This window comes from Anolis carolinensis, chromosome 2 (assembly GCF_035594765.1).
Source record: "Anolis carolinensis isolate JA03-04 chromosome 2, rAnoCar3.1.pri, whole genome shotgun sequence".
NCBI lineage: Eukaryota > Metazoa > Chordata > Lepidosauria > Squamata > Dactyloidae > Anolis > Anolis carolinensis.
This window is the reverse complement of record NC_085842.1, coordinates 170,288,975-170,314,175: the sequence shown is the minus strand read 5'-3', so window position 1 is coordinate 170,314,175 and position 25,201 is coordinate 170,288,975. Positions and strand designations below refer to the sequence as shown.

The following is a 25,201-nucleotide window of genomic DNA, read 5'->3' as shown; positions in this document are numbered from 1 at the left end:
TCTAAGGAGTTGTTGTTTTGGGTTGTTCTTAAAAATGAGTTGTCTGTGCCCTCAACTCATTCTCTGCTGTATGGGCCAATTTTCCAGAGTGAAGAAATGTAGGTATATATTTCCCAAAAGCCCTGTTTTTGCACTCTAATTCCACTTTATTTTTGTATTTTTATTAGAGCTTTACCTGACACTAAAAATTCACACAAAAGTACAAACTAAAAAAGAGTAGAGAAGAAAAAAGAGATAAAATAATTGGATAGAAAAAGATAAGAAAAAATATGGTAGCTTCCAATTTTTATTTCAAGAGCAATAATAATATAATATAATGGCACTGTCCCACTCTATACATTATGTAATACCTTTCTGAAAGTTATCATATATCCTATTAATTCTCATAATCAGGAGTTATGAATTCATTTTTTGTTCCTTTAAACAGTCTACAAAAGGTTTCCAATCTTTTAAAAAGCTTCTAGTGATTTTTCTCTAATCAAAATGGATAATCTATCCATTTCTGCTAACTCATTCTGTTTTCCATTCATTCTCTATGGGTATTAATGCATTCTTCTAATTCTGGGCATATGACAGTCTACCTGCCATAATTGTGAATCAGCCTGAGGCCCAGAAACCTAATCCAAAAAGGGATTAATTCGAGAAATAATGGCAGGGTGAGTAGCAGGGCTATAAAGTTTGATGAGCTGGGAAAAACAACTGCCAACACCTCTCAACAACTGTTGCAGCAAAGCCAACAAGACTCTTATGACACATTAATGACTAGCAAGTATTGTTTAGCATAAACATTTGTGCAGAGATGTCCACATCATGCACCTCATAAAGTAGACTGGAGTACACAGAAGCTTCTGAAAAAGATACTGTGTTGTTGTTTAAGGTGTCACAAGACTTATACTACTTTTTTTTTGGGGGGGGGCAATGTCTGGTCATTGTGGACCACTCTCCTTCCTTGATGGTAATGGCCAAATGTGGACTTCTGTTTGTTTTCTTGTCTTGGGTAGACTCTTGACCTCTGGTTTTTTGATGTCTTTTCGCTGAATAAAGTGAGTGAGGATCATGCCTTGCGCACAATTGTCTTTGAACTGCTCACCCGCCACAATCTCAACAGCCGTTTTAAGGTAAGAAATGATGGTTGGTATCCTATTGCTGGTATATTTAGTGAGACATCCATAATACACCTGCCTATGTCTTTTTTGGGTTATTCAAAAGATTGGCATTCTCTCAACAGCCTGCAACAATGAATCACTATGACATACTGAAGAGCTAGCAAAGCCCTTCCCTCCCTAAGCCATTAGTCTTGCAGAGTGGGAGCATTCGGTTTACCACTGCACTGTGACAGCAATTCTGTTGCTGGTGGAGTGACAAAGAGAGAGTGTGTGGGAGGAATGCCTGGCTATGTTGCCATAGCCAGATGCAAACTAAAGATATCATTCACCGAGATCTGGAGGACTTTAGTAGATCTTAGATGGCCTGACTGGGAATCTTATTGTCATGCCCTCATTGTACTGTATATAAGGAATGGCTTTTCAGGCACATCTCTAACATATAAGCTGATGTATTCGTTGGATTAATGTGAAGTGGAATACAAACTGGCTCTGACTTTTGGCCCAATGCTACTGGCCCTGTTGTAACGGTCACACAGTGTTTTACTGTTTTAATTGGATATGATATTGGTTTTTAAGTGTGTTTTTACAATTCTTGGTTTTTACTGTATTTTGTATTATATGTGGCATTAATCTTTCCATTATGTAAGACTGCTCTGGGTCCCCCTGGGCGAGAAGAGCGGTATATAAAATAAAATAAATAAATAAATAAATAAAATGCCAATTTCATTTGAAGTTTTCATTGATTACATCTATAACTAATTTTCTGGGGAGACCTGAGAAAGTGGGCTGATATTGTTAATAGAAGCATCACTGTTTTTAGCATTGTTAGCCACTTTGAGTATCCTTTAGGAGAAGAAAGCAAGATATAAATAAATAAATACATAAAATCACACATAGTTGGAATGAGAAATAGGGCTACCCTGGGACCTCCCAGTTCTAAGCTGAGGGTGGTTTGTTTGTTTGTTTGGAAAAACCCTAAGGCTGCATAGGATTGAAAAGTAGGAGAATGCAACTTGAAAGCTGAAGATGAAACGCTTAGACTGTGGATCCCCATCTGTGGCTCTGTGGTTAGTTGCATAGGATCAAAAATATGGCTAGATCCTCTGATGCCCACTTTCATTCAAAATTCATGAAGGATATTGGCAAGCATGTCCAGAGGAGGGCTACTAAAATGGCAAAAGAGCTCAAAGCCAAGCTCTGTGGGAAGCACCTCAGGAAGTTAATAACTTTATTCTTATATCCTGTCACCATATCCCCAAAGGGACTCCCCAAAGTTGGGTATATTTGGTCTGTGCAAGTTTAAGAGCCATGTTTAAACATTGGAAAGGATGTCATATTGAGGCCTCTTCTACACTGTCATAAAATTCAGTAGATATAAAATCGAAGTAGATAATCCAGGTTATCTGGTTTGAACTGGATTATATGATGCTACACTGCCACATAATCCAGTTCAAAGCAGATAATCTGGATTTTATATGGCACTGTAGATGGAGCCAGAGATGGAGCAAGCTTGTTTTCCCCTGCTCTAGAGACACAGAGCATAAGATTCAAACCCCTGTAGAAGAGATTCCACTTGAATATTAGGAAGAGCTTCCTGAGGGTAAGAACTGTCTGACAATAGAATATGCTAACTTGGAAAGTAGATCTCCTTCTCTGGAGGTTTTTAAACATGCTGGATGGCCATCTTCCAGGAGTACTTTGCACTATGTAATGTAATTCTTATTCCTGGTTTATAAATGTCATTTCCTAATTGGTTCTATCATAAAAAAAAACATGGAAAAGGTTTATTAAACTGAAAAAACGTGTTTTTGCGGGATTTCCTGCAGCACATTTTGCAATAGTTTTTCAATGAATATCTCACAGAATGTCAACCAATTCAACATAGTTTGTGGCAGCCACAAAAATGAAAGTACTTAATTTCACAGTAAGTACCACACAATTAAACAGGAAATAAGACCTTCAAACCAGGAACAAAAAGTGTTTCAACGTTTGTTATATAGTATTATGTATTCCTGTACAATAGGGGGTTGGAGTAAATGTTTATTGTCTATGATTCCCTGACATCTCCTGTTAATGCTCAGAAACATCTCTTTCTGTTTGGAAAACATGAAGTCTGTCTGTTTGGCATTGAGCTCGATGGGCCAGAGGTCTCATATATTTATTTGTTTGTTTGTTTGTTTGTTTATTTATTTATTTACTTACAGTATTTATATTCCGCCCTTCTCACCCCGAAGGGGACTCAGGGCGGATCACATTGCACACATATAAGGCAAACATTCAATGCCATAACATAGAACAGAGACAGAGACAGACGCAGGCATGGGCTGGCCTCGAACTCATGACCTCTTGGTCAGAGTGATTTGTTGCAGCTGGCTGCTAACCAGCCTGTGCCACAGCCTGGCCTATAGTGCAAGAAGCCATCATATATATTTAACTCTGGTTCAGAACTAGTCTAATGCCACATTGTCTTCTTGCAGATCCCCACAGCATATCTTATGACCTTCCTGGATGCACTGGAGGCTGGCTATGGGAAATACAAGAACCCTTACCACAACCAGATACACGCTGCTGATGTTACTCAGACTGTACACTGCTTCCTGCTCCGCACTGGCATGGTGGTAAGGTCACAACGGGGAATAGTGCGAGTCCAGTCAGCCCACTGTTGAGAATATTTTTGTTTTTGTTTTTGAGATCTGTGGAGGATAGAAAGCTATGACAGAAATCTGAATCATTAATGTAAGGGTCTTTGAACTTTTTTTCAAGTAAACAGAAGCAGTTCATATGAATATCCTAAGTCCCAGACATAAATCCTATAATTAGTTGTTCTTAGTGTAGACCCATGGACTCAATGGGTTTTACTTATATATTGATTTACCATGCAATAATTAAATCCATCAGTCTATATTAGTTACTACTAACCAACAGGATTCTAGACATCATTTCGGTGTCTGAATCATCTTTCCTGGAACTCTTTGGGGGGAAAAACTCTTGGAAAAAGGAATAACCAATACCGTCTATGATCAATTATATCTGTGAACAACAGAGTGACATCTTGTGGCCTCTCTTGGTTTTGCATCATGACAGGTTTCGGAAAAGTTGTCATAGTCAACATTTCATTAAATGGGTTGCTGTGAGTTTTCCGGACTATATGGCCATGTTTCTGAAACATGGCCATACAGCCCAGAAAACTCACAGCAACCCAGTGATTCTGGCCATGAAAGCCTTCGACAACACATTTCAATAAAGTTATGCTTATCTTACTATCTCCCACTCTACCTCTTGTTCTCATTTGTTGGTTCTGATAGAGCCTCTGTACTCTAAGCAGCTATTTCATGAACCCATTTGGCAAATAAATCTCCTAACATGTGAATGGCTGTGGGGTTTCAGCTAAACGACTGGATAAAAATGTACTTTGTGGTTATCAGAAGATAAGCAGTTGCTTTGGCATCACTTGACAGAGAGTTCCACCAATCCATTGGGAGCAACCAGCAAGACGGCTCTCTCATTTGTATTTTCCTCAAGAGTTTTTTTTTTAATGACAGTAGAATGGGTATATGCCTTTTTCTCTGAAGTCCTTAAAACTTGGACACACTTTCACATACCCCTGTTCTGCTACAATTTTTGTAGGCCCTATGTAAGTATGAACTGTGGTTTTAGTATATTGTGTTTGATATGTGTGGTTTCAATGTGTAGAAAACTTAGAAAATAAAATAAAATTTGGACAGACTTTGAGAGAACAACTGTCTTTCAAATGACCCATGCAGGGTTTTAAAAGTTGTATTTCATAGGGGTATCATCAGCATTTTAAATTGTGCCTAAAAAAGGAATGGAACCATTGTGACAAGGGAGTTGTAGACTCTGTATAACAGGCTTTACTCACTGTGACATTAAGTTTTGGTGAGTCAGAGCCCAATTCATCAAAAGCAGAAAGGACTTTGCACTTGTCTGATGAAGGGCTCTCTCCTTCAAAAAAGTGTGTGCCCTGGTAAATCTTTAGTGTCTGTAGGGTGCAGCAAAGTTATTTATACTTCTAGTGTTGATCCAGTGATAAGACATGATATTGTCCAATAGCACAGAAGATTTGCACACGAGAGGACAAAGTTATTAAGTAGGGCAGATAGATATTACTCCATCCATTATAACATTTTCCTCTAATCTTCTGGAAGTAAAGCAGGTGAAGACTTTTGGCTCAAAGAATAATAGCTTCCATAGCCAGCCCAAGACATTCTCCTGCTCAAAGCAAAGAGAGGAACAGTGTCTTCACCTCTGAAGTCAAGGGGAAGATTACTCTGTTATTTTGGCACAAGAGTCAAAGAACCCTACAAGCACCTCTCATTCGTAGCAATTAAAAACTGCATAATAATACCATATTAAACAACATATATTTCACAACCGTCTACCTAATGCTGCAACCTTGCTCCACCCTACAGTAGGACTGACTCTGATTACTTCTGCAAATGAAGTTTCGGAGTTAGTGCTTCTGTGACTGGTAGTACAAGCAGAGATGTGAAAACAGTGAGGATCCGTTCAAATGGCTGCAGAACCAGCAGTCCCACCCCTACTTCCCTGTATTGAATTTAAGATTAAAAGCACTACTTGTACCTCTACTGGTTGCATAGAAAAAGGAATTCCAGCAAGCATTGTTGCATGGTAACTACCACCTGGCAAAATTCCTTCTTTTACATAACCATGAAATGTATAGAAACCCTTTTCTAATTTTCACTTGACAACACTAATGGCATTCATGTTGGTAGCAAAAGGAATGGGTACCTCCCAATAGGTCGCCTGACAGTATTTTCTATCCTTGCCTTTCTCCACAGCACTGCCTGACAGAGATTGAGATCTTGGCCATGGTCTTTGCAGCTGCAATTCATGACTACGAGCACACGGGTACCACCAACAGTTTCCACATCCAGACCAAGTGAGTACTCCTTTCGTAGTTTAAAAACCTGGCTCTTCCAGAAGGCCTTTGACACCTAATTAGATGTTGGACTGATCCATCTGCCCATTTTATAATAGCCCCCTTTTCTGAGATGTTGCCAATGCTATTTTGCACTTTATTGTCCATTTCTACCGGCACATTCTGTTCTGGATTTTATGAATTAGTCTCCTGTTTTGATATTGTATGTTTTTGGTATGCTTTTTGCTGATTTTAACGATTGTTTTATTGCTATTGATGTTTTACTGGTATAATTGTTTTATAGTTGTGCTATTGATATTGATTGTCGTATCGGGCTAGGCCCCATGTAAGCCGCCCCGAGTCCCTTCGGGGAGATGGGGCGGGGTATAAAAATAAAGTTGTTGTTATTATTATTATTATTATTATTATTATTATTATTATTATTATTATTATTATTGATATCTTAGGAGTAGATTATGAGGCACTATGAATAATTAGATATGTATGAGTGCCCAAAGGGACAACACATATTATTTATAGAGCAGGGATGTTCAAAGTGTTGGTAGATAGCAAGCCCCAGCATTCTCACCATTGCCTATGCTTGCTAGGGCAGTTGGTAGTTGCAGTCCAAATCACTTGGAAGACTGTATTTCAGAGACACCAGAGCTTGATGTCAGAGCATATGCTTTGTATGCAAAAGGCCCATGTTTAATTCCTCTCATATTCTGTTAAAATAGTAGATACTGGAGAAGATCTCTTTTTAAGACCTCTTAGAACTGCTATCACTCTGAAACAGCTGTATGGACAAATATGTGGAAATGTTCTCAAAGCCTGATTTTTTTGGGGAAAAATTTAGTTCTGTGTCTTATCGAAAGGACCTTGCCATACTCAACCTTCACTGATTTCTTTCTTTCTTTTGTATCAAAAGCATTGCATAAATTAGTATAAAACTGATAAAAATAGAAAGAGCACAAGCAGCTAAGTATCTTTTGACCAAAAACGGGCAACAGGGATCACATTGTCTGTAGCCTCAAACAATTCTTCCTCTATACATGAGGCAGGACACTGCGGACAAGCATATAGGTGTGCAGTTGTCTGCTCACAGTCACACAAGGTGGAAGATTCTTTTAGGTAATGTTTCTTGTAAATGGCTAATCTTTCCAAACCCAAGAGCATTGCTTTTAAATATTTTAAATAAGAAGTGTGTTTTTCCTCCACAAATGGATGAACACCAAAGGTCTTTATCAAGATCACTGCTAATGATTATGTCTATTAATATAGAAGGTTTATCACTTGCTAAGGAAGAGCTACTGGCCAAAATGTCTGAGGACATTTTGTGTGACATCTTATGAATACAGAAAACCTTTGTGGATAGTAATAAAAGAATATTGAATCTATAGTCTAAAATATGTGCCAATTTGGGACAGACTACCTGTGGTATTTCTTAACAAGAGTTGTACTCTGGGGATTAGAGAAGTTGTAAAAGAGTTGTGGAATACACATTATCAAGGTAAGAAGTGTACAAAAATCAGCCATGTAGGTAGCACCAAATCCACATAAGTTTGTCCATTCTTGCCATTATATTTGGGTTAATATAATTGTATACTTGAACTTTGTCGTACATATGGATGGTGTGGGCAGCAATAAAACATTGGTAGATTCACTCGGTCCCTAAAACAAGATTGTGAGGGCATGTCTTTGCTGGCTTTAAATTCTTTTGCTTCCAACTTCTCTTTCAGGTCTGATACGGCCATTTTGTACAATGACCGTTCAGTGCTAGAGAACCACCATATCAGTGCCGTCTTCCGCATGATGCAAGATGATGAGATGAACGTCCTTGTCAACCTGAGCAAGGATGAATTCATGTGAGGCTTCTCCTTCACCCCCGTCTTCTGATCCTAACCATAAAGGAAGCACAGGGCTCATCTTAGCTGAGGAAGACTTCCCCTTGGGATGGGGAGATATTTTTTTTTGTGTGTCAGGAGCAACTGGAGTTGCTTCTGGAGTGAGAATTGGCCGTCTGCAAGGACGTTGCCCAGGGGATGCCCGGATGTTTTGATGTTTTACCATCCTTGTGGGAAGCTTCTCTCATGTCCCTGCATGGAGCTGGAGCTGATAGAGGGAGCTCATCCGCACTCTCCCCGGGTGGGATTCAAACCTGGCAGCCTTCAGGTCAGCAACCCAACCTTCAAGTCACAAGGCTTTTATCCCCTAGGCCACCGGAGGCTCCTGGGATGGGGAGATGGGGTTGTTTATGTAGTTCTCGATCTTAGAGGAAAGTCAGGCAAAGTGTTTATGAATTGGGGGTCTTATGCAAACCTGTTTGTGATAAATTGTTTGGAAGAAAGCCCTACTACATTTGGGGGCATTTACACTCTAGTACAGGGCAGAGACTTGTGGTCCTCCAGTGTTATTGGATTATAGCTACTATCATCCTTAAGATTTAGTAATGGCTGTTTTGGCTGATGAGAGCAACATCCAGAGTGTCACAATTTATCCTTATCTATCCTGGTGGCACAGTGCGTTAAAGCACTGAGCTGCTGAACTTGCGGACCAAAAGGTGCCAGGTTCAAATCCCGGGAGCGGAAAGAGCACCCGCTGTTAGCCCCAACTCCTGCCAACCTAGCAGTTTGAAAAGATGCAAATGTGAGTAGATCAATAGGTACCGCTCTGGCAGGAAGGTAACGGCACTGCATGCAGTCATGCCAGCCACATGACCTTGGAGGTGTCTACGGACAACGTCCGCTCTTGGGCTTAGAAATGGAGATCAGCAGCAACCCCCAGAGTCTGTCACGACTGGACTTAACGTCAGGGGAAAACCTTTACCTTATCCTAATAAATGCCTTTCAGTTTGAACTGAGGTCATTAATTAATTAATTTTATTTAAACTCTGACATGCATACACTGGTTAACCAACAACCTTCCGATTCAGACTCTATATTCTTAAAAGTAGTGATGTTAATAACAGAGGAGGGTATGCATTTCTTCTGTTCATTGTAGAGGTTGGAAAACTTACTTCTCAATCAAAGAAATATTTTCGCATTTTTAGAGTCAGGAGTCATTATTTAAATGACAAGCTCTAAGCAATTATGGTTGCTATGTGTATTGTGAAGTGATATCAACAGCAGCTATCTAACACCACCCAAGCACAGATTTTGGCCCTGAAGTCTAGGCTACTCCTGACTGGCAACCCTAGTAACTTCATATTTCCAACACATGGTTGTGACATCCCTTACTCACATCGTGATTGCCAACACTGTGTTTCCAAAAGAAGGAATTGTAAGACAATCAAAACTTTGCAAATCTTAAGTCAAAGTGAAGTCAGACTAGTTCCTTGAGAGTGGTTTTGCATGTGGACTATGACTTTCACACTACCATCATTTAAAAAAATCATTTCCATTAAGGATACATTATTATTTGACCAGTTTAGCTCGGAGTCCCTATCTCATAATGCTCCATTGTTTTTTATTGTGCCTTGAGATAAAGTAGAAGCAAGCTTTTGAATTCTGCAGAACTCCTCTCCAGGCTGAGATACTCTGAGCTTAAGAACTGCAGTGATGATCGCTGCTATGTTGAATCCATTCATCCGCAGAACTGACAAAAGAGAAAAGTGGGATAGAACTTGGCAGACACCCTCTGTTAAACATATTCCACTTCTTGAGGTCTTGCTGGGAAAACTGTAGTTATAAAGGCTTCCTCCTGCAGCAAAACAGTCAGTTGGAAGGTATAGGATCATCAGACATACAATGTGTCAAAGTATGCCATCGTATGTGACTTTACCATTATTTGATGCTCTCAGAAACCTTCATGGAGGCAATGTGGAAGATGGTAGTCATTATTACAGGCAGTTAGGAACCACAACATGATAATTTCAGGCATTTTTTGATTTATGTGTGCCATTTTCAAAGAGAGCATATTCCTTGAAGGCTGGAAAAGGCTTCCTTGATAGTTAGATATAGCCCTTGGTAGGAATGCAGCAAATGTACTTCCCTTTTCAATATATCCAAAAACCATGTGTAGAGATGTGGTTGAGGCAGAAGCTGAAATAGACAAGAAGAGTCTGCAAGTGAATGTGAGTCACTTTCTCACCTCTTATGTTGCACAGGGAGCTCCGGTCGCTTGTGATTGAAATGGTTCTGGCCACCGACATGTCCTGTCATTTCCAACAAGTCAAGTCTATGAAAACCTCTCTACAACAGCTGGAGAGGTGAGTAGCAGGAGATGGAGGGGAGCCATCCAAGAGCTGCTTGAGGCGGAGGACCAAGTAGTACATATAGGAGCTCACTGGATTGACTGTTGAATTTAGCTTTCATAACTGATGAAGAAATCTATTATCTATTATCATACTTGAGTTTGGCAACCTCTTAAAAGACTCAAAACAGGCTACCCTGTACAGTTGCCCCTCCACCTTTGTGGGGTTGACTTTTTGTGGATTTAATTATCCATGGGTTTGATTAAAATGTTATCTCCAGAAGCTTAGTGTCCTCCAGTGAAATTCTATGATCAGCTTCCACTGGAATGGAATGATGGCGTAATGATGGAGAACCCAGGAAATCTTAGGAATCTTTAGGTTTTCCAGTTCAGTTTTATGGTCAAACTCTGTCTGGAGTTGACCACAGAATTGTACTGGAGAACCTAGAGATCCCTAGAGATACGTTCCGTCAGGATTTTTTTTAATTTTTATTAGTTTTTCATTTTTACATGTGTTTTATGCTCCTAACCTCAGCAAATGTGGAAGGGCTGACCACCACATCAAGGATAATTTAGTAAACTTGTTGGAGTTCTAATGGAGACAGAAAAGATGGTGCTCTTCAGAATATACTTTATTTTATTTATTTATTTACAGCATTTATATTCTGCCCTTCTCACCCCGAAGGGGACTCAGGGCGGATCACATTACACACATCAGGCAAACATTCAATGCCTTTTTAACATAGGACAAAGACAAACAACAAACATAGCTCCGAGCGGGCCTCGAACTTATGACCTCCTGGTCAGTGATTCATTGCTCTCCTGTCTGCGCCACAGCCTCGGGCTTTGTCAGTTTTCTTCCAAAAACAAAACAATATCAACCTGATAATAGAACAGATAATGCTGTAAAGGACTGCAGCACCAAATAGGTGAAGACCTATTACAGGAATACATAATTACTCTACATGAAATCAGGTATTCAGGGCCAGATGAATGGTACTAAAGAAACTTTCACATCGAATCTCAGGACCTCTGTCGATAATCTTTGAGAAATGTTGAAAAACAGGAGAGATTCTTGCAGATTTGAGTAGGACAAGTATTGTCTCACGTTTCAAAATGGGAGCAAAGAGAACCTGAGGAATTAACAGTCAATTAGCTTGAGGTCAATACCAGGAAAGTTTCTGGAACAGAGAGTCAAAGAGTCAGTTTGTGAGCACTGAAAAGGAAATACTGTGATTATTAGGGATTTCTGGAAAAAAAAACACCCTTCTGGACCAGTGGTTCTCAACCTGTGGGTCTCCAGGTGTTTTGGCATATAACTCCCAGAAATCCCAGACAGTTTACCAGCTTTTAGGATTTCTGGGAGTTGAAGAACCACTGTTCTGGACTAATCATACACAGGTTGAACATTCCTTAATTGAAAATCTAAAATATGCCAAAATCCAAAATTTTCCACAGAAGTGACTGAGACAGGCTCTCTTGTTCACTAACCCTGCTTTGGGTTTTGGTTCTATACTCGGTTAGGAGACCTCGAATCTCATTCTTGCTATTTCTGTGATGCTTTGTTTCCAGGATTGACAAGTCAAAAGCTCTCTCCCTGTTGCTGCATGCAGCGGACATCAGCCACCCCACTAAACAATGGACAGTGCACTCCCGATGGACCAAAGCCCTCATGGAAGAATTTTTCCGGCAGGTATGCCTCAGCACCTCTGTGTTCTGCAGTCTGTTTTGACTGAGGCTTTTGAACATTTGGGTTTTAAATAAACACTCATGACATTATCTTCAAAGGGGATGCCTGCCTGTCGTCTTCAGTTTCAGTTACAAAAGGTTTCTCCCTAATCTTACTCTCCTTCCACAGTGTTTTGAAAGGGAAGTTTTTGACAGATGCATATTATTTGCTTCTGTTCTCAGCATGAGGCACACACATTTTAAAACTGAAAGCTCCAAATGCTTCTTGCAAATTATTCCTATGAGAGTGTTTCCCAATCTGTTTTCTTAAAGGTGTGCTAGATTACAGTTTATAAAACAGATCTGGCCAGTATCATATTGGGGGAAGATACCTTAATGTTGTAGGAAAGAAAACTATGTACACATACACAGAGAATTAGAAAGAATACAGCTGAGCTTTCCAAATTGTGTGTCATAACACATTAGTTTGTAAACACCTCTAAGTTTATGTAAAATAAACAATATGTCATAATTTTAAAAAATATATAAATGAAAGATTTTCATGAGATATATTGTGTCTCCATATATTTTGTTATCACCATTTGTGTATGTGTCTGTATCTCTTATAAAGAGTGAGTTTAATCTCTGGTTTGCTAGTAAAACTGAATAACTGTGTCATGAAATGATGCATGTCTAAAAAGGGGTGTGACCAACATGAAATGTTTGGAAAGCTCTGAATGACAGTATTATTCAAATGATACATTAGGACAAATGACATGTCAGACTTAGAGTCCTAATGATGCACTCTATTCAAGTGATACATCAGGACAAATGATATGTCAGATTTCAAGTCCTAATGATGCACTCTAGCAGAAAATGCCCTTGGTTTTATCTCTCACCCAGTGGATTCAAATGATAAGGAAGGAGATTCCATGTAAACATTCAAGAAAACTTCTTGATAAATAGAGCTGCTTGATGGTGAGATAGTCTGTCACTCAAACTAGAAATTTCCTTCTTAGAGAATGGAATTCCTGGGATTCCACAACACTGGGATGCTGCAATCCCCTGGAATATTATAATCTGTGCTCAGTAGCACGATTCCAGCCATGATCTTTCTTAGTATCTCAGAGCCACATTTTAGGATCCAGATCCTGTTCAGCATTGCGCAGGAAATGTTTGTGTCAGAATAACTATAAAATAGCAGCATTTGACCCTACGTCCCATTGGTTGCTCCAATTCCAGAACTTATTCTCTGATGTTGCCCTTGGTTCCTATAGGGTGACAAGGAGGCTGAGCTGGGGTTGCCCTTCTCCCCACTGTGTGATCGCACCTCCACGTTGGTGGCCCAGTCACAGATCGGTAAGTGGCATAAAATCCAGACTGGTGTTTGATAGGCTCTGCTTGGCTGCCTGTTCCTTCTATAAAAGGGTGCCAATAGGGGCATGTTCTCTGTCCCCATTATCTTCCTTCTCCTATATTTTTATCCAAAGCCCTTTCACTCCAAGATTCTTGTGGAAATGGAGATGTTCCTGGCTCTTATTGCTAATGCCCCTTGTCTTCCACAGGCTTCATTGATTTCATTGTGGAGCCTACTTTTCAAGTGCTGACAGACGTGGCTGAGAAGATGGTCATCCCCTTGGTGGAAGAAGGCTCCAAGAACAAAACTTCCACCCAGCAGAGCAGGTTTACATAGGGAGGGGCAGGAAAGAAGGATGAAGGGGTGGCTGGTGGCTCACACGAAAATGGATGGGTATGTGAATCCATGCCAGGTTTCAGTAGAGTTGGCTCTTCACATCCACAGATTCTGCATCCACGGATTCAACTAGCCCTGTCTTGGAAATATATTTTGAAAAATCCAAAAAAGTAAACCTTCATTTGCCTATTTTACCCAAGGGATACATTTTACTACATTACTATATTTATTTATTTATTTACAGCATTTATATTCCGCCCTTCTCACCCCGAAGGGGACTCAGGGCGGATCACATTGCACACATAAAGGCAAACATTAAATGCCATAACATAGAACAGAGACAGAGACAAGACGCAGGCATGGGCTGGCCTCGAACTCATGACCTCTTAGTCAGAGTGATTTGTTGCAGCTGGCAACAATATGAATATCCACATATTTTGGAATCCATGGGGGTTCTGGAACCAAACCCGAGCATAAACCAAGGGCCTACTGTACTTGTTTTAATAAACTGTTCAAAGTATTGATCCTATTTAGAGAATAGGGTTCGGCATCTTGAACAGCTCCTTTAAAAATCAGACTGAAACTTGGAACAGATTCTATGTTTAAGATGCTGAACCCTATATCCAAAATAGAGTCAACGCTTTGGGTGGGCAAAGTAGTGACTGAAGACCACGTGAAGCCTCCATATCTTTTATTGAGCTTTCCCCATTTTTTTTCCAAAAAATGATTCAACACTCCCTCTAAGGCACCAATTTCCAAACTTTTTTCTCTCAGATGTTTTAGACTTTATTTCCCAGAATTCCTGATTGTTGGGTATGCGAGTTGAGCTTTGGGAAGTGAAGCCCAAAATCCCTGGAGCACTCGGTTCGGGGACCACATCACTAAGGAATGTGGGGAGCACAGAAATTTTAAAAAATGAGAATTGATCTAGAACTGTTCCTGTTGGGTTTTTAAAAAAACACTCAGGAGAACCTTAAAAATAGCAAAAATGCCCTGCTGGAGATTTAGAATATTTCTTTTCTGTTATGGTTGCAGAGTGGGTAGCTTTCCAAGATTTCTATTATACTCCTCTAATCATGGAAAGTTGCCCATTCATTGATTAGCATGCCAAAGATCAGCCAGGGCAGAATGTAGGGTGGGTTGTTACTGCAGCAGACTACATGTCCTAATGCAGTGGTTCTTAACCTGTGGGTCCCCAGGTGTTTTGGAATACTGCTCCCAGAAATCCCAGCCAGTTTACCAGCTGTTAGGATTTCTGGGAGCCGAAGGCCAAAACATCTGGGGGCCCACAGGTTGAGAACGACTGTCCTAATGTTCTTCATTGCTGAGGGAAATGCAGAGCGGTGTGATTTGTTACTGGAAGGCAAAGTTAGATCAGGCTAATCTCTGCCAATGGAGTTCTCATGGAAAGAGACCTCACAGGGGTTTCCATATAGAAGCCTTTCTTCTAGCCTTCTCCTCATGAAGCTACCGTATTTGATTTTTGCTTGTGGGGATTGCTCACATGAAGACAAGACTATTTCATCTTTGGGTGAAGACCTGGCATGGGAATCAGCTTCAGGAATTTTTGCTGCCTGAAACAGAACAACCAATGCTCCCCTCCTGACAAGTTAGACTAATTATTATAACAGAAAAAGTCTGTTTCCTGAGGCAGCCTATTCTGCCCCAGAGCACTTAGTGGTACGCATGTACCCAGTGGTACCAATAAATGCTATGTGGGGTGTGTGTTTGTTTATGTCTCTTTGGAAGGAAATAAGGCAATTGCCTTTGGGGCAATGGGCTCCCTGTCTCCTGGGGAAATTTGGGCCTTTCTTGACTGCACACATTGTCCGCTTGTCAAGGATGGATGTGAGGACCGAAGAGGTTTTCTATCAGCCTGTGAGATCAAATGGAACCTTTCAAGGTGCCAACTCTGTCAGAGCTTCTGTCTACCTGAGCTCCCTGGAGACAAATGCTGAGCCGCATAGCAAGCAGCAAAAGCAAGCTTCACCTAAATGCTTCCTTTTGTAGATGAAAATTGCCTTGGTGTGGCTCAGCATGGAGGTTGTGTTCTCCGTCCCTTGCTTGGGGATCCCCAAGAGAACACCTACTTACTAAAGAAGTATCCTACAATCCCCCCCTCTCTCCCAGCCCTCTCTCCCAGCTACTATGATCACTGTTTAAGCTGCACCATTCACTAGATTTAATGGGATGTTTTCTTGTTAGACTTGATAGTGCAATTGCAGTTAAAGTAAACAAACAGCTAAGATACTTTCCCCCTCCCAGCTTGAGAAGGAAACCTTTTGAAAGAACTCTAAACAGGAAACAATCAGGGACCGCTAACACCTTCCAACAAAGGATTCCCCCCATGCAGGAAACAGCCAGGCTTTGAAGCTGCAAGGCCATTCAGTGCTAATCAAGGTGGTCAACTGTAACATTCACACTTGCCTCAAACAGACAAAAGTTCTTTCTCCTACCCTAAACATTCCACTGATATATAAACTCCATTTGCCTAGTTTCCAACACACCTTACAACCTTTGAGGATGCCTGCAATAGATGTGGGTGAAACGTGAGGAAAGAATGCTTCTGGAACATGGCCATACAGACCGGAAAACTGACAGTAACCCAACTCTAAACTTTCAGTGCAAAACAGCAATTAGAAGGGTGGGTGGGTGGGAGGGAGATACCGTAACTCTTTTGATAGGACAAAGTAGTTGTGATTTTCTGTGTCCCACTGATTTCAACTCCCACTGATTTCAGTAATTCTACTTTAAACATGATTAAGCCTGGACCTGACTAATATTAATTCAGGCATCAATACTTTAAAGAGATCCTTCTGCTTAACTTAATAGTAATCCCAAGGCTTTCTGCCTACAAAGCAAGAAGCTTCAAAGCAGGGATGGACAAAGTTAGGCCTTGGGGCAACCCGTGAGAGCACCCAAGGCTGGTTTTTGCAGCACCCGGACTTGCCAGGAGTGGTAATTTTAAAATAGGCTGCAGATCCCTGTGCACTGCTTAACACAAAAGTAAAACAAAAAAACAGGGTCTTTCCCTAATTCAGACACTGACATAATTCAGACAAGGACATTTTTAGAAAACTGTGTGGGCCTTGGAGGATTACAGGGGCAGAAAATTACCCTTTCAAGGTACTCTCGAGGTAGTTTCCTACCTCGGACTTCAACAATGTTCCTGGTATTCAGAAAATATAAAAACAAGGAATACATGGCCCTCTAAATATTATTATCTGGATATAGGTATACCTAACTTGTATACCTTGGTGGCACAGTGCGTTAAAGCGCTGAGCTGCTGAACTTGCGGACCAAAAGGTCCCAGGTTCAGATCCCGGGAGCGGAATGAGCGCCCGCTGTTAGCCCCAGCTCCTGCCAACCTAGCAGTTCGAAAACATGCAAATGTGGGTAGATCAGTAGGTACCGCTCTGGCGGGAAGGTAACAGCGCTTCATGCAATCATGCTAGCCACATGACCTTGGAGGTGTCTACGGACAATGCCAGCTCTTTGGCTTAGAAATGGAGATGAGCACCAACCCCCAGAGCCGGTCACGACAGGACTTAACGTCAGGGGAAAACCTTTACCTTTAACTTGTATAGTGCATGGTAAATGATTTTGGGTTGTTGATCTAAGAAAATTTTCATGGCTATGTATCCACCAGCTAAGCAAATGGCATATGACTGCAGATTAGAAATATGTGTAATTCGTTGTCTTATTTTTTGAACACGTTTCTGACTTACACTGATTGTAATGTGCCCTGTCGTGAAGCTGAGAGAGTATGACTTGTCGTGGTTTTCATTGCGAAGCAGGAATTTGAACCTTGGTCTTCCAGAGCTCAAATCCAGTACTCAAATTACTACACCATCCTGGCTTGTGGGTGTAATAATCCCCCATACATCAAAGAACAGGGAGACAAAAGGAGTTGTGTCTGCCTTTACCCTCTGGAGATTTAAAAGAGATTTTGACTATGTCCCACCAGCCACAGTTCCCACTGGCGTCAACCATCGGTAGATGACCATTCTGAGATGGGAGACATCAACGCAGACATCAACAGCTTCCGTTCCACCTGGTCAAAGTATATCCAAGAGAACAAGCAAAAGTGGAAGGAGAGGGCTGCCAGTGGTAAGGATTGGCTGCTGCGCAGATTTATGTGTGTGTATATGTGTGATGTGACCATTCTCGCTTAGAACTGGAGAAGGGAGTATATTCAGTGCAACCCTTTTCCAGAGTAATTAGGAAAAGGGATGTGTGGGAAGGATCCACCAACTTTAACACCAACCTTCCTCTTTGTTGGTTTTCTTTTGCTGTATTTAGAACAGCAGACTCACCAGACACATCAGGTACTTTCAGAGAAAGAAGTAGACACAGACTCAGTATTGGTTTTAGCTATATTAGTTAGTTACACAGACAAAGGGGGAACATCACATTTACTCCAACATTCACTCATAATCCATACATTCAACATTCATTTTTACCATTCCTCCTCCATTCAGGCCTGCTCCTGGGAGAAGAGAGGTGGGTTGACAGAGCTGCATCCCTGCAGATCTGGCAGACAGCCTAAAAGGAAAAGGGTCTCTTGTGTAGAACTTTTGATTATCCATTATTTGGTCGATTAGATATCTTCTGTCATCCAGCGAAGACCCAACGGAGCCTCATCAATTCCAGAATAGATGGGTTGTTTAACTTCTTTAACTTAATGAGCTGTTGTCTTTAACTATGTAAATTAGTATTGTCGAAGGCTTTCATGTCCGGAATCACTGGGTTGCTGTGAGTTTTCTGGGCTGTATGTAAATATGTGTTGCTTACAACCAAAGTGCTCAGTTCAGTTTAGCAGTTTTCTCATTAGCACTTTTCATGCCAGAGTTAATGAATTCTTCACCTCCTTTGTTCTCCTTAATGTAATTTTCCAGGATCCTAATTTAGGATGGTGTCTTCAGATTTGCCAGGTCTTAATAGGCCCTAGCCAGACTACAAACATATTTATTCAATCAATTCGTCACATAGAGCAGTGGTTCTCAACCTGTGGATCCCCAGATGTTGTGGCCTTCAACTCCCAGAAATCCTAACAGCTGGTAAACTAGCTGGGATTTCTGGGAGTTGTAGGCCAAAATACCTGGGGACCTACAGGTTGAGAACCAATGGCATAGAGGCATTTGTTACTTGCCCCTGATTACCTCCATCATTACCACATTTCAAGGCTTGTGCTCTGTCTTATGCCATGTCACACTACGCCTTGACTTTCCACAGGTCTCTTGACTTTTGAGGATTCACAATGTCCTGCTTCTAACTCTTCCATTCTCTCTCTAGGGATTACAAACCAGACCTCCATTGATGAGCTCTCACCATGTGAGGAGGAGCCAAGGACGCCTGAAAACCAGCACAATCAGAATGGCAATGTGGAATAGCGCAGCCTGTGTGAGAGAGCAAGGTGGGTGTTTCTCAGCAACAGTGTGACATTTGTTGGCAGGGATCTTGCTGGCTCTGCCTTCTTTGTTTGTTCTTCTCAATTTGTTTAGATTTGTGTTGTTGAAGGCTTTCATGGCCGGAATCACTGGGTTGTTGTACATTTTCCTCATTGTATGACCATGTTCCAGAAGCATTCTCTCCTGACGTTTTGCCCACATCTATGCAGGCATCCTCAGAGGTTGTGAGGTATATTGGAAAACTAAGCAAGGGAAGTTTATATATATGTGGAAGGTCCAGGGTGGGAGAAAGAATTCTTGTCTGTGGGAGGCAAGTGTGAATGTTGTAATTAATCACCTTGATTAGCATTAATGACCATGTAAGCTTCATTCCTGCCTGGGGGAATCCTTTAGTTTTAAATGTTGTCATCTAGAAGCAGGCTTACCAGGAGGTGGCTTGCTGTGAGTGGGCTGGGAAGTGGGGAGCAGGAGTGATATCTGTTTAGTTCAGCAATATTTTTCCCCAAGAAGTGCAAAACCTGAGCATTGGAGGTGTTCCATTTCATCATCATCTCAAGAAGCAAAGTATCCTGGACCATGTTTTCAGATAAACCACTGGATAGCTCCCAGCAGTCATTGGAATCTGCCACATATGATCAGGATGGCCTGTAGCCTGGCTCAAAAGGGGATTGCCTTTATTGTAGCTTTGAACAGCAGCATAGAAATATAGCAAGATAAACTTTCCATTTCCAAACAGAAATGTGAACAGACAGACAAGTAGATACCCCCATGTCAGAAACAGTAGGAAGAGAGGGGTAGAGCTTGCAGACCAGCATCAGTAGTGAAAGTGATATTTCAACAAAGAAATCTCCACTTTTTATCCACCCACCCATGACTGACAATTAAGATTACAATCATGGCCAGGCCTATCTTTGGGCAAAAAAGCTCTCTCTCTGACACATCAGATGATGGGAATGTGTTTCTGCAGAAGCAATGGTAGCCTCATTTAGTTCTTCTTGAGTCCTCCCTAGACTCCAGCCTAGATCATACCCCTCAATTAAAGAGATACAACTATATGTATGCCACTGCACTTGCATTGCTTTAGGTTGGTGGTGGACACATCCCATTGTGAAGCAAGATGATGCCATGTCATGATCTAGCAAGAAATTATGGGATAAAGGGGTGCAGGGAGGGAGTGGAGATATGGTGTCTTGGGATCATGGTGTCATTTATAATTTCTGACTGGAACTCACTGCTCATGGAACCTAAATCTAGAGGAAATGGAAACTGCAAGGATGAGGGGGGACCCTTCTGGTATTAGCCTTGGGAAATCCATCATATATGGCCATGTATAAGTCAACTTAATGTATATGCTGTGAGCAGGTTTTGTGCAAAAATTATGGATAAATCAAGGGTCATTCTGTGGAGAGAGGAAAACATCATTGCTGGCTTGGAGCCAACTGCCCCTGGCCACTGCCACAATTTCTCTTCCCCAGGCATTTAAAAAAGCTGTCAACTGCACCAGAGTAGAGAGAGTGAGAGGGTTTGGTGTTTTGCTTAGGTTCTCCCAGGGCAGACTAAGCTCTTGTGTTTTGCCATTCTGTTCAGAGAAGAGGATGGGTTTTTTTTATGAGTCACGGTACTGTATTCATATTGACCCATGGATAAGTTGATCCAGGTTTTTTTTAGTTGATTTTTAGACTTTTACATGAGTACGTAGAATATTCACATTTGATTCCCAGTGACATTTGATTAAAGCAGACCTGGCCTTACAGCAGTGGTGGCTAACCTTTGGCCCTTGTGTTGCTGTTGGATTATAGTAGTAGTCATGAATGGGAAAACATTTGGAAAGCCACAAGTTGCCCACTTTCACATAGAGATATGGGTCTGGTCCTTTCTCACAGCTAGCCTTAGATAGCAATGCCACTACCACCCTACCACCCCATCTGCTAAATGTGAGTAATAAAACTGGCCCATTTCGAAGGGTGATTGTGGGCACTTTGTGCACTATGAAGCAACATGCCAATGCTAAGACAGTGCAATACCCAAGTCTACCAATCTGATTTCAACTTATTTCGCTTACTGTATATATTTGAGTATAAGCTGACCTGAATATAAGCTGAGGCACCTAATTTTATCATACAAAACTAGGAAAGCTTATTGACTTGAGTATAAGACGAGAGTGGGAAATGCAGCAGCTATTGGTAAATTTCAAAAATAAAAATAAAAACAGATACCAATAAAATTACATTAATTGAGGCATCAGTAGGTTAAATGTATTTGAATATTTACATAAAACTGTAATTTAAGATAATAATGAGACTTTAATAAGATAAGACTGTCCAACTCTGATTACCTATATACTCGAGTATAAGCTGACCCTTATAAGCCAGAACCCTCACTCAAGTATAAGCCGAAGGGGGCTTTTTCAGCCCTAAAAAGGGAGGAAAAACTCAGCTTATACTCGAGTATATATGGTACAGTAGAGTCTCACTTATCCAAGCTAAATGGGCCGGCAGAAGCTTGGATAAGCAAATATCCTGGATAATAAGGAGGGATTAAGGAAAAGCCTATTAAACAACCAATTAGGTTATGATTTTACAAATTAAGCACCAAAACATCATGTTATACAATAAATTTGGCAGAAAAAGAAGTTCAATATGCAGTAATGTTATGTTGTAATTACTGTATTTACGAATTTAGCACCAAAATATCATGATATACTGAAAACATTGACTACAAAAATACGTTGGATAATCCAGAAGCTTGGATAAGCAAGGCTTGGATAAGTGAGACTCTACTGTACTTGCTCTTCTAAAGGTAGCCCCCTAGAAATGTTTGTAGGCCTCTCTTGATCTTGCAATGCTGTATTTCCAGTCAAAGTATAGTCAAAACATAGGGTTTGCTATTATCTGCATTTTTATATGTCCATGGCGTATTGGAATGTGCCCATCATGAATATAGAGACTGAGCTGAGTTATTATTTTCAGATGGAAAAAAAAACAATAATTGGCATGATTTATTCCTAGTGCAGGATTGCAGTAGTTGTCTTCCAATATCACTCCCCCACCGAGCTCTACCCACACACATTTATGGTCCACAGCACTGAGTCTGGCTCTTGATTCTATTTCTGTTTAATTGACAGGTGACCGTCGCAAATTTACTCCGAAGTCTTCGATACCATCGATTCAGCACCATCCGCACAGGGAGAGGGAGCCACACCCGGGCGCCCTGGCTCGAGGAGGGTGTGACGTGAATGCGACCATCAATACTACTAGTAATAATAATAATACTATTAATAATAATAAATGCAAACGATGTCGACATCACACACAGCACCCACTGCCTGTCCCATCCCTGAGCTGCAGAGAATGAGAGAGACCCCCTCCCCCATGTGTATATTCCCCACCTAAGTCACTAAGCACCCATGGACCAATGGTCTCTGTGGCCTCTGGGGATTGCCGTACATTTACATACAAGCAGTCACACACAAATGCACACCTTTTTTCCCAGAAGCATCAAACAGCTCGGGTAAGGCTTCTCACTGCCAAACAGCAAAGTGACTGCCGAGGTGATTGCTGAACTGTTTTTTTTTTTTTTTTTGTAGAAACAAAAGGGGCTATGCCTGCATTTTGCATGGGGAAGGAGCTTATAGATTTCATAACTGTGTCTAAGTTGGAAAGCAGTGGCTGGCAGGGAGAATCTTGTCCTCATGTATCAACACGGCTCTCAGATGTCCTTAGGTGATCTTAAACCAACTCAACCCAAGATCCACACCCTCCCTCCCCCCCCCCCCCCCCAAAAAAAAAAACACACTTCCTGTAAAATTTGCTTACTGGACAAGTTTTCCAAAGCCTCTCATAAGTTCAGCCTTTTGAGTGACAATGCTCTATCTTAAGATCAGGTGGTCTTCTCTCCATTGCTTCAGCATTAAACCAAATTGGATCAGAATTACGTATGCCCACTTTCAAGAATCCCAAGCAGTATAGTAACCTATGGTATTTTTTTAAAGTACCGCACCTCCTTTGCTGATTGCCTGGTAATCATGGCTCCATTTCACAGATCTATTGTTATGGGTCAGGAGTTGGAGCTCTGTTGAATTTCCTCCTCCTCTCCATAGGCTCTTCCATCACATTTCACAGATGAGAAATACAGATGCCAGATAGACCTTGGCACAAGATGATCATTCTACAGGTGTTGACTTCTGGGAAAAAGCTTTCTTTATTATCTTATGTTTATTTATACTCCACATTTTTCTCTCCACAAGGAGAGAAATTCTAATTTGTATATACGGTACCTATCTCAGTACAGAGCCATATCATGCTGTGTGTGGGCTTGGATAATCTGTAGGAAGCATTTATCAGTGGCTGACATGTGCCCATGTACATCTTCTTATGTGTGAAGGGGGTGGAGGTAGGAAGGGACAGCTTACTTCTGGGAAGGTCCTCCAAGCAGAAGTGAGAGCAAAGGGTTTTATGGGTCACAGAACCATTTTATTTTTCAAAATTAGGGCTCACCTAAGTAATAATGGAAATAACAAAGTGCAGATTATTCTTTGCTTGGGCTATAGATCATGTACATCTATTCAGGACAGAGGATGGACTGTAAGTCCAGCATTTCTTTCCCTTAAACCCCAGTATTTCTCTTTGAACATAGTTAAGGCCTTGGCTTAATAGACTAGGGTTTGTGGTCACTGCTAGGCTGTAGTTTGTGAAAAGACAGCATCAGAAATGATCCTGGAATTTCTCTTAAGAGTTCTTGTATGACTTTGAAGAATATTAGGTTTTAGAGAGTCAAATTGGCTAGTTCTCAGCGAGTGGAGGTAATTCTCCATTGATATTGCTGTTCCAGATGGCTGTTCCCTTTTGAGGCCATCTATGTTTACTTATGCAACCCAACTAAGACAGGGCCCCAAGGAGGAGTGGTAGCTGCTGAAGAGCCGAATAAGAAAAGTGACAAATATGAAAGGCAGATTGGGCAAAGGGGACATGATGCATTAGCCTTTGGCCTACTATTTGTGGATCCATCCAAATTTCTATTCTCAACACAGCAATGTGATATGGCTCTTCTTATGACAAGGATTGACTCTGAGAAACTCTATCTCAGGCCGAGTTGTAGAAAGTATATGACACAGTCTGAAAAGGATCATACATTTTTGGCAACAATTGATCAGACATGATCAAAGTCAAAATCTAGGATGGAAAATCTAGGGTCCCGGGAGTATTCTTAGTGGTATTTTTTTAAAAAAATATGCAGGGATGCAATATATGTAATTCCTCGTTCTTCACACTGTCTGGTGCTAATTGGGCTGATGCTATTATTAGAGCATTCCAGGTAGGACAAGTTGTATTTTACTTATCCTGTTGAACCAATAGGTTTCGCCTTCAGATTGCAGGGCCTGAGTATTCTTGCACTTAATAAGAATGTGGAAGTGAGGATCAAACAGGTGAGCTCTTTTGGCATATTTCAATAACATCCCCATGCAAGGCAGCCACAGAGTATGCAGATTTATGAAGGCAGTGTGAGAGAAACTGTAGTTGAGAGGCTTCTGAAAGCTGCCAGAAGTTTGGAAGGAAAATTTGAATGTTTTAAAATCTGTGGCAGAACAAGATGGTGCTCCATTTCTTCAAAGAGAAGTGTCTGCCCTCTCCTGAAATATTTTAGTTCCCATAATGAACTTCTGGCCTGAGTTTTTCCCCATAATGAACCTACTCCCCATTTTTGAACGTTCGCCCCATTCCCCTCACTTCTACTTAAAATGAAGAAATGTTCCATATATATTCTTCAGCTTCGATGTCTAATGCTTTGAATACTTCTTCTGACATGGTTGAACAAGGACCATCAAGGGGTGGAGTTATCATCACCCTGACTCTGCTGTGTCCCCACCTCACCCCCAAGTGACCAAACAGGACATAACTTTGCTGTTCTCATTTCCAGCCACCCACACGGGGTCCCCCATGGCATTGTAAATACCCCTATTCCTGCCGTCAACACATTTGGTCCGTGGAATTCTGTATGTATTTGTACCTCGGACATAAATTTTCTACCATGCAGTAAGTAACTCTTTTTTTGTTTTGTTCTGTTTCTTGAATTCAAAATTCTTATTATAAACAGATCCATAGTCCAATGCAGACTTCCAAGTTATACGCATGTAAAAGAAACGTAACAAATAAAAGGAAAAGAATGAACAGCAACAACAAAAATAAATAAAAATGATGGGAAAAAAGAGAGATGCGGCTTGAGTTCTCTTTTG

At 41.0% G+C, this 25,201-nt stretch overlaps 1 protein-coding gene across 4 annotated transcripts in view; it reads left to right on the top strand.

Moving 5' to 3' along the window:
- Window positions 1–25,178, top strand: part of pde1b (phosphodiesterase 1B) — a 178,587-nt gene extending 153,409 nt beyond the window's left edge. For all 4 annotated transcript variants that reach the window (XM_062971065.1, XM_016995783.2, XM_008116423.3 and 1 more), the window contains exons 6-16: window positions 1,002–1,118; window positions 3,584–3,724; window positions 5,927–6,027; window positions 7,746–7,871; window positions 10,112–10,213; window positions 11,770–11,890; window positions 13,143–13,224; window positions 13,431–13,548; window positions 17,526–17,668; window positions 18,854–18,974; window positions 22,094–25,178. In XM_062971065.1, the coding sequence (XP_062827135.1) occupies window positions 1,002–1,118; window positions 3,584–3,724; window positions 5,927–6,027; window positions 7,746–7,871; window positions 10,112–10,213; window positions 11,770–11,890; window positions 13,143–13,224; window positions 13,431–13,548; window positions 17,526–17,668; window positions 18,854–18,951 (1,149 nt within the window). In that variant the 3' untranslated portion in view covers window positions 18,952–18,974; window positions 22,094–25,178. The remainder of the gene's footprint in view (window positions 1–1,001; window positions 1,119–3,583; window positions 3,725–5,926; window positions 6,028–7,745; window positions 7,872–10,111; window positions 10,214–11,769; window positions 11,891–13,142; window positions 13,225–13,430; window positions 13,549–17,525; window positions 17,669–18,853; window positions 18,975–22,093) is intronic.
- The last annotated feature ends 23 nt before the right edge of the window (window positions 25,179–25,201 follow it).